The sequence below is a fragment of the Propithecus coquereli genome, unplaced genomic scaffold, assembly GCF_000956105.1.
Source record: "Propithecus coquereli isolate 6110/MARCELLA unplaced genomic scaffold, Pcoq_1.0 Scaffold620, whole genome shotgun sequence".
In the NCBI taxonomy this organism is placed as follows: domain Eukaryota; kingdom Metazoa; phylum Chordata; class Mammalia; order Primates; family Indriidae; genus Propithecus; species Propithecus coquereli.
In genome coordinates, this window is record NW_012152175.1 from 192932 (window position 1) to 202730 (window position 9799).

The 9799-nt window shown below is 54.0% G+C and overlaps 1 protein-coding gene across 1 annotated transcript; it reads right to left on the bottom strand.

The window, feature by feature from the left end:
* Nucleotides 1–496: 496 nt before the first annotated feature.
* PODXL (podocalyxin-like) lies at nucleotides 497–9001 on the bottom strand. The gene is made up of 6 exons (XM_012659564.1): nucleotides 8771–9001; nucleotides 8376–8447; nucleotides 6317–6467; nucleotides 6046–6107; nucleotides 5634–5801; nucleotides 497–4653 (listed from the first exon to the last, which is right to left on the bottom strand). The coding sequence occupies exons 1-6, from the start codon at nucleotides 8999–9001 to the stop codon at nucleotides 4462–4464; spliced, it is 876 nt and encodes a 291-aa protein (XP_012515018.1). The 3' UTR covers nucleotides 497–4461.
* Nucleotides 9002–9799: the final 798 nt, after the last annotated feature.

Sequence of the window (9799 nt, forward strand, 5' to 3'; positions counted from 1 at the left end):
TGGCAAGTAAACAGATCCTTTTATGGGCAGTAACAGGGCCAGAAAAAAAAAACAGAGCTTCTTTGTTTTTATATTTTTATTTGTTTCGTCTTTTTGCCAGTGTTTTCATACCTGATGGGGGATCATCGGCCCCCTTGGGGATTTTTGGTGGTTGTGGTTCACGATTGTATGTGAGGCAGAAGTAGAGGGATGGAGGGGAAAACATTTATACAACAATGTCTTGTGGGGAAATGAGGTGGTCCTTTTAGATGCAGTGACTAGGACAGCCTGGGACAATGTGGAGAATTGTCACCACCTTTAGGATAACCCTTTTCTTTTTTTTGACTTCCCTCCTTTGCTCTCCTTCTCTGGGCCTGCAGAGTCCAGCAGGTGTGAGTCACTGAGAGAAGAGGTTGCTGAGCTCGTGGGCGTGAGCTGATGTCCGCATGCAGGTACACACTCACGCCCAGGTAAAGAATTTAAGTCAATCGGAGAAAAATACTAGGGCTTGAACCGATTTACACAAAAACACTTTAATTAACGGTATACAATTTTCCAAAATATAGTTTTGTAAGAAAATGCAATAATTAACGATAGTCTTTACAAACAAGTTTCTCAGTAAATTCCAGTGTACTTCAGACCCCTGTCCACTAAGACACATGCTCCCCCAGTCTCCTGGGCAAAGTGTTTAACATTCGCTAATAACAAAGTGACCCACATCAAATAGTAATCCCCTCCTTTCACTCCGGGTTGGGTTTTCAGCAGGCCCACGGGCATCAGCTAGTGACAACGATAAAAGCTGGGCTACTGTTTTACTCCTGTTCTCTCTGCCTACCCCTATCTTGTTCCCTTGGACCCTCAGTCCTGCTAGTGGAAGTCCCATATGTAAAAGTTCATTCAAAACTGTTTCTTGGTAGGTAGAACTGTTCATTTGCGTCTTAGACCTGAACGACCTGGAGGAAATGTAAAGGACCCGCGAGATCGCTGTTCTTGTTTCATGCCTTCCCTAGCCTTACTAGGGTAAGGTTTGGGAAGGGGATTCTGTCCTTTGTGACATTCTGGTGCCATGACCAGTCCTTAATTCACTGATTCCTCCTGAGGCACACGGCACTGGACAGTCTGTGGACCCGGGTTTTAATCCTGTCATGAACCATGTGATCTGGGCCAAGTCACTTTATCTTCCTGGGCTTCAGGTTCTTTTTCTGTAGGGAAAGATTGGACTAGATCTATGAATCCCTTTCTCTATGACTAGTGGCGCCTTCCGCTCAGTGCATACCGACTGCAGCCTTTACTGTGCTGGGGCTGGTGTGCTGGGGAGGGGGTGAGGGTCATATTTTAAAATAAAAATGTCCAATCTGCAAGACAAATATAATACTTTTGTCATAAGCCTGTCTTGTTACATTTCATTTTTCATTTAAAGAAAAAAAACTTGTCATTTCTAATACAACAGACATGTACATTCCTGTTCAGAGAAGAAAACAGCCATCTCTCTTAGCTAACACAGTGTTTTTTCAAAGTATATTCACACAAAGCAGTGCAGGGTGGATTAACATATGGCCATTGTATTTACAGTATCAAAAAATATGTATACATGTATCATCAGTTTCAACTTGTTCTTCAAAGTTTCTCCAGTATATTGTCAAAAAGATAAAGCTCAAGAAGTGGTTTAAATAAACTTTCTGCTTAGCTTTCCTTACGAAGAAGGGGGAAAAATCTGGTATCTAGACTAGATTAAACCCGTATCCTGCCTTACGATGCAAAGAATGTTCTGTACCTCCTTCACGAGCACTGCTGCCCCTCGCCCCACTCCCACGGCAGCCTGCTTCCCACTTGGTTCTGCCCAATTGTCAGATTCGAGGCTCCTGCCCTGCTGCGCAGCTTGGGGAAACCAGAGTTTGCCACTGAAATAAAGAGTTCATAACCTCTCTTTGGTACAACTTGTTTAAAGTCATGCTGAGCTCTTGGTGTTCCTCCTCTTCTCAGCCCCAGAATCTGAGTTACCAGACAGCATTTGGAACCCAGCAAAAATGGGGGAAGAAGATGACCGTTACAGAAGCATGGCCGTATGTATGGCCTGTTGACACAGGTGTCCTAGTGGCAAGAGCAAGATGCAAGGTATTGGCTTCTGAAGGTGCCCTAAAGGGCTAGGGCAACACAATTTGGATGAAGAAAAAGAAGGAACCTCTGAATCGGCCCAAGCCTTATCGAGGTTCTCCTTTGACAGAGCCAGTCGCTCCTCTCGACCAGGCATAACTCCTGCTCTCCAGCCCTTGCAGTCGTCAGCTCTCTCTCTAAGAGACCTTGGGTTGCAGCCCTTGAGCAATCTGCAGAGGCATATTTGCTATCTCTGTCCAAAGCCCCGGCTGGTGAAATGTGACCCAGCATCAGCAAAAGCCTAATAATCCAGTCTGGCTTCTCCCACGGAGGCCAGGACAGAAGCCCACAGGGTGGAAAGAACCAAATGTGGGGCAGGAAGGAAGCAAACAGACCTCATTCCAGTGTAGTAAGAGTTCTGTTTTTCCCCACACCGGCACTGTTCTCCATCCTGCCCAACCTCCAAATACTACAGACTCGGGGCAAATGCCGCTGGATCCTTGTTAGCCTAGCATCTCTTCAACGCTTGGGAGATCCACTGGGGCCCTGCCTGGAGCCTTGGCTTTCCTCTTCCCCAAGGACACAAATGGCCACAGGCAATAAAGAAGGAATCGGGCAGACAGGGAAGGACACAGATCTTCTCCCCACCACCCTGCCTTGTCAAATAAGCTGTTCCAAAGCAGATGGCCTATTTTATCAGAAATATCACAACCTGGGCCTGCCTCTAGGACCCTGGAGTTGGTACTTTTTATCCTGAAATGGTCATTTTCCCGTGAGCAGTTCTGCCCATCTTCCTAGTTGAGTCCAGGGAGTTCATGCCCATGGTGGTGACCATGGCCAAAGGTCAAAATTCCACACAGCACTCCCCCTTTTCAGAAAATCAGATTAAACCTCACCATGCCCAGTCCTCAGGAGCCTTCTATATGGCAGCTAACTGCTGAGCCTACAAAAACCCCATACTGGGGAATAGACATGGCTTTGTGTTTCCCTGAGATGCCACCAGAAGCTTCAGGAGAACTGCAGCAGCCCCAGGAGGACTGGGGAGGAGAGGAAACAGCAAGGCCCAGCTCTATGCCACGACAGTAAGAAGTTACTGGAAATAGTCCCCAGGCTGCCCCTTATGCACCTTAAAATGCACTGCACATTCTGGGCCTCTCTTTCCCCGTGGCGTAGGAGAACCAGAATCAGTGAGATCGGCCAACTGAAAGTCTCCAACAACTTGAGCTTTGGCCTTTGGCAGTGGAGGGCTGGATTAAAAAACAAACAAACGTAACAAAACTCCAGCAACTTGACAAGCCCCTGAGTTTCCTATGAAATAGAGAGTAAAGCCTGTCCTTCCTGGACGTGTCAATGGATTGTCTGTGAAGACATCTCTGCTGACAGGGGGCCACAGAGAAGGTCTCTCCTACAGCTACTTCTCCTTCCCACTGGGCCTCAGGGCCTTCGCCCCGTGGGCTGAGCAGTGAACACCAAAGCAGGACACCTGCTCTCAGTAGCTTCTGCAGCGTTTGGTCCCCAGCGGGAGAGGAAGGCCAAGGGAGACCTTGGGGAGCTCCTGCAAGGAGTGCTGGGGCGATGGGCGTGCGGACCCCCAGCCTGTGGCAAGAAACCTCCCGCTCTCTGCACCCACATGTGGGCCCCTTAAGCAGACCCAGCTCACATAGCGTCTCCCGTGGGCAGAGTCCCAATGTCACCAAGCAAATGCAAGGAAATCAGAATCCAGAACAAGGGGTTCAAGGTCATGAATGACCTGGGCTAGTCCCAGGGGCCCTGGGATGGAATGGGAATAAACTGGGAGTGAAGGGAGGGCAGGAATAAAGGGCGCAGGAAGGCTGGCAGGCGAGGCCAGGCAGGAGACTTGGGACCTGTGCTTTCAAGTAGTGAGATCCACCTGCGCCAGGTGCTACCCTGCGCCCCTTCTCGCCCGTCCGCCCACTGGGGTTCACCCTTGTCCAGGGAAGCTCTGGAGAGAGGGCACGAGTGAACACAGCAGTGTGGCATGGTGCAAATGGAATCTTTTGTTTTCGTCCCGTCACCAAGTGGCTCTATGACCTCGGGCAAGTCCCTTACCCTCTTCAGGCCTTGGTAATCTCACTGCGAGCTGAAGGATCTACGAGGCGATCGCCGCAGTCTCTCGCGTGGCTCGCTCTTGGTCTCCCTTCTCACCTTCCAGCAGCACTGAGCTCAGGCACTAGTGGGTTATTTTACAAGAGGAATCTACACAGAATGTGACTTATTCAGCTTGAAAAGGGAAAAATTAAGGCCCCGGGGGGATGCGGAGGACAGTCCACTCTCCCTCCCCAGTCTGTCCCTTCCCCTGTCCAAGTGGCACTTCGGGTGGTTGGCCCGGAGCTCTGCGGTGCTGCTGGAGGCCGCCAGCAGACCTGATTAGAGGTGTGTGTCTTCCTCCTCTAGGTCGTCCTTGGTCAGGTTGTCCAGAGGGACGATCCAGCTGTCCCCCAGCTCCCCATTAAGGTTGACCTTTTTCTCCTGCATCTCAGAAGATGTCTCCATCACTTCCAGTGTTGGGTTGTCATGGTAACCATTCTCCACTGTCTGTAGCTCCTCTGTTAGCCGTTGCTGGAGTAGGGCAGATGACCCAGGGAGAAAGGGTAATTGTGGAGGGCTATGGCCTTAAGGCACCCCTTCAACCCAGGAACCCCAGTTTGGCTACAGGGAGCACACACGGCTCACATGTGGGGGCCGGCTGCTCCTGGGGGCCATTCTGGCTACTGGCCTGCCCCAGACTAGTTTGAGACAAAGATTTGCCCTGAATCCTAAAATTCCCCATCACCTCACCTTTGCCCTGGTGGCAGATGTGTGAAGTCAATGTTGCCCAGAGTCCTCTAAGCTCCTTCCTTCCCTCCATTCCTTCCGCCAAAACCCCCCTCCAGGCACCCGTCTCACCCTGTCATAATGATTGGGGAAGGACTGTACGAAAGTCTCCTCCCCCAGGCGGGGGACTGGGGCCCTCTGTAAGCCTGGGCAGGATGGGTAGGGCAGTCCCAGAGCCATCCCTGCTGCAGACGGCAGCCACGTGAAAGAGAGAAGAGCTTGGTGCACGTTAGAACCACCTGGGGAGCTTTAACACACTACTGATGGTCCAGAGATGCTGCCTCCGCCAGTGTGCGAGGAGCTAGGCACCGGAACTTTCTAGAACTCCCCACAGCGTGAGGCAGGATTGGGAACCACAGATCTGGGTGGAATGTACAGATGGGAATTCTAGTGAGGTAGGCAAAGGAATTTTGGTTAGACGGGCACACCCAGGTCCTCTGTATCCGTGAGTCCTCAGAACAGCTCTGCGAGGTGGCTGTCATCCCTACTACGCAGCTGAGAAACCTGAAGCTCTGAGATGTTATCTGACTTACTCGGGCACACAGGTAAGAGGGGCAGAGCCGGGACTTACACCAAGTCTCGCTGACTCCAAAGCCCATTCTCCGCCCCCGCCCCAGGCTGCCTTTTTACCGTTCGCCGTGAGGGAGGGTCTTTGCCTGTCGGGAGGTTCGAGGCCCACTCACTTTCCTACCCTGTAACGCGGCAGTCGTGAGGGCAGCACTCACCTGGTCCTTCCTCTGGGAGAGGCGCTGGTGGCAGCAGCCATAGAGGGCCGCAACGAGGAGCAGGAAGGACGCCATGCAGACGATGGTGATGATGAGGGGCGTGCTGAAGCGGTCCTCGGCCTCTTCTGGTGGTCCCTGGTCCCCCAGCTGCATGTGACTGACTCCCACCTGGCCAGGAAGGAGAAAGTTACGTGGCAGAAAACAGGTTCTGGGGCCCCTCTCTCCGAACCCCCTTCCTTATGAGCCTCCTCTGCTTGGGGCCTGCTGGCGCCTGTTCCACCGCCCCGCTCACCCTCCTCCCTTCTGGGCGCGCGCTCCTTAGACGCTTCGTCTACGTGGAGAGAGAAACTGCGCGCTTCCCGGGGCAGGCTCCTGGCCCAGTCTGCCCGGCACCTGGCAGGAGCCCACTTACCTCTTTCAGGTCATCCCATTTGTCCTTCAGCTGTTCGTATATATCCTCGGGAGGGAGGTTTGCTGTGGGAGAGGACGGAGAGACCGGCCTCAGTGGCCGAGCTCAGAGCACACGGCAGGGGTGGGGCACCGAGGGGAGGCACTGTGTCTCTGGGCGGCCCCGAGAGGGACGCGGCTTGACACTTCCTAGGAAACTGAAGGGGCGCCACCGCCCCATCCTCCAGAACCATCCCCACCCGCGTAGGCCTCAGCCCCGCTTGCCCTCAACTCACTCTGGATCGTGATTTCTTTGACTGCCACCGCGTCGATTTCTGGAACTGGTGCCAGCAGTACGCGGCACTTATCATGAGCCGGGCTGAAAGTGGCCTTGGCTGCGCGGCACAGAAGCGTGACCAGTTTGTCATGTAGAGGAGAACTGTCTGGCTGCAGTGGGGAGCACACAGGCGACGCCTCAGGGAGCGTGAGGGCAGCCGAGGCTTGCGGGGCTGCCCTCGAGCTGAAGGCAGGAGAAGGCTATTGCCCTGCTGGAACCGATCCCCTCCCCAGCCTCAACCGTGCCACTGCAGGCCTGCCAGGAGTCAAGAGTCGCGTGTCTCCTGGGCCAGCCCCGCGCCGTCTCTGCCCCACTCAGATCGCCCATTCCCTGCACCCTGCTTTCCGGGTCTCTGCGTGCACGACACCTTTCTCCCGCCCAGCTCTTTGAGGATTGCTCCCCTTTTCCATCTCTGTCCCTGGAAGGGGCTGAAGGAGGCGCTGCACAGCAACCCCACCCCCTGCCGGGGCGACTCCCATTCTCCGTGAACCTGCCCTTCCCGGCCTTCCATGCCCAGTTCAGAGACCTCAGCCCTCAGCACAAACACCTGTGCCTCCTCCCTAGGCTAAGACTCTGGCTCTGAAGCCTTGAGCACGCTCACAGGGAAAGGCAGGGCGCCACGGAGCAGGGGACTGGGGGGGATCCTGGAGGGGGTCTCATGTGTCTCTGGGAAGAACGAACGTGTCTGGCATGCTTTAGGGCCAAGGGTGGGAGTAAAGTACGGGCAGCTATTCTCTAGTCCCTCCGTGCCGTCTAGGGGCACCCCAGCGGATGTTTCTCTGATCTGAGTCTCGAATAAGGCACTGAGAGGAAGAAAGGGACTCTAGGGATGGCTAACCTCAGGACCCCCACAAACCGCCCCTTGGGCTTCCACCCAGAATTTCCTTAGGCTAATTCCGCACCCTGAGATTAGGAAGGGATCCAGGGCTTTCCATCTTCCTCTTCTAGCAAAGTAAAAAACGCTTCTCGCAATCGCACAGCCTGCCAAGCTTTATCGAAAAAGAGGGCCTAGAGAGAGGCCACGCAGGCATCTGACCATCCCCAGGGCCAATCTCAGTGCAATTCCTGCCTTGGCCAATAAGCCCAATCCAGGAGAACACTGTTCCTTTCTGAAACTCTGATCTAAATGTATGTGTTTGTAAAGTTCATTTGGAAAATGCCAGCAAAATGGACGCCCAAAAGAAAACAACTGCAGAAAATGCAGGTGGCACTGAAGTGTCCTAAGCCCAAGTTCTCCATCCTATAGAAACCTGTTCTAGTTCCTAGGGGTGGCTGCAAAACCCAGCACTGACCAGGAGAGGGCAGCAGCGAGCCAGTCATCCCCTGCACCCCCGGGGCTCAGCCGCTGTCTGGGACCAAAGGCCTTAACCCCAGGGCGACTGGCAGTGCGGAGGCCGCTCCCACGCTGCTCCTCCTCTCACACAGACGTGCTCACACGCATGCTGACACACACACCACCAGAGAACAGCTGCTGGCAGTGGCTCCTGACGTACCTGGGCCCTATTCTCTCTCTCCCACCCATCCCACCAACTCCTCAGGTTAGAGGGAGGGTCCCCCACTCTGTTCCTCCACTGAGGCTCTCAGTCCCTGCACCAGGAAATGTGAAACCACAGACTAGAGCAGGGAAAGTCAGGCAGACGACACCTCTCATTTTCAGTTGAGACCCTGAAGCCCAAAGAGCAACTTAACCAAAGTCACCCCCAGAGCTAGGGGCAAACAGGAACCAGGAGCAGGTCTCCCGGCTCGGACCCCTGGGACAGTTACACAGTGGAAGCCGGGGAGACCGGGGTGCTTCCCTGCCCTGCGCAGTCCCGTGGGCATGGCTTGACTTAGAGAAGTCTGAACCTCGGTTTGCCCTCTCTGAGCTGGGAAGGGGCCGCTTCCCACCAGGAAGAAACGAGGGCAGGAGAGCGGAGTCCCGGCTCACTCGTTCCCCTGCACCCCCCACACCGGCCGCTAGCCTGCGCCTGGGTGCTGCGGTGGAGGCGAGGGCGGGCTCTGACCAGCGAGCTACTCACACACGGGCTGGGTCTCGTGAAGTTCAGGACAAGCAGTTTCTCACTCAGTTTCTCAGGAGGATCGCACTTTATCTGGAAGAAACCACTGAGATTAAGGTTCAAGCTAAGAGTGAGGGAATCTTTGACCCTTCCTATGCCCTGGGTGGGTGACCCAGAAAGGGGCGAGTTCAGGGCAAGCTGGGGTGTGGCTGGGCCAGTTCCAGAGCCTGGCGTCCTGGCTGCCCAGCTGTCTAGGCTGGCATCGGGCAAAGCCAGGGAGAGAGAGGGGCGAATGGAGACTGCTGCCCGCAGCCCCAGCCAGGGGCCCTGGGCTGGAGGGAAGAACAGAAAGGCCTTTCTTGGAGGCCCTTCTACCAAGTCTGGGCTCTCATTTGTCCCACTCTTGCTGAAATTACCCTGTCATTCCCAAGAGCCGAGCTGGGAGAAGGCGTGCTGGGGCCCTGGGGGACAGTTGTAGGCAACTCGGAGATAGAGCTCGGGGGTTTCCCGACGGGAGGCGTGGTCGCAGTTCCCGGTGCCAGGCTCGTGTGCTGTGGCACCACCTTGGAGGAAGAGTCTGTAGAGACGGCTGGCCTCTGGCTGGAGGTCTGATGAGTTCCTTGTAAGATAACCGTCGGTGCTGTCATTGGGAAAACAGGTGATGAGAAAAGACGAGTGTACCCTTGAGAGAAAAGGACAGTCTTTTCTTGTTGTAATAGTTTTCTCAGGTCCTTTGGTCTTATCCCCCATGGAGATGGCCAGAGCGGGCCCTGTAACATTTTGCAGGATGGGTCAGACTGGATGAGCCAGTGTAAGGACCCGGCAAAGGAAGTCACAGCAACGACACCGATGCCACAGTGACAGCCAACACTCACTGAGCACTTCCTGCGATGGACCAAGGGCTGCAGAGGTACTTTCCTGCTTCATCCTCACCCTGTGAGGAAGGAACCATCATTATCCCTATATGATAAACAAGAACACTGAGGCTCAGAGGTGCTCAGGGATTTGCCCAGGGTCACGTGCCATTAAGTGGTGGAGCAGAGATTCGAATCCAGGTTTACCCAACTCGAGCCCTGGCTCTTACTGCAGCACGTGGCACCCTCTTCTGGCACGGCAGCCCCTCACCTCCGGGTTCAGAGTCTCAGCCTCACGCCCAGAAATCTGGGTCAATCAGTCTGAGAGGGGTCATGGTCTCGGGGCTCAGGAGCCATCAGTAGATTTGGAAGTTAATTTACTAGGTTAAGACCAACACTTAAAAATAACTATAGAAAATATCAGGATGTGTAACATATAGTAAATCCTATTTATGAAACTTCTGTTTCAATGGTGTGTACATTACATGTGTGAGTTCTGCACCATGATGTAAAATTAAAATGCGTTTCTTATCGTAGGCTGCCCTCGAACAGGTCAGGGAAGCTGTCGCAGAGGACTTCCAGTACCCTGCC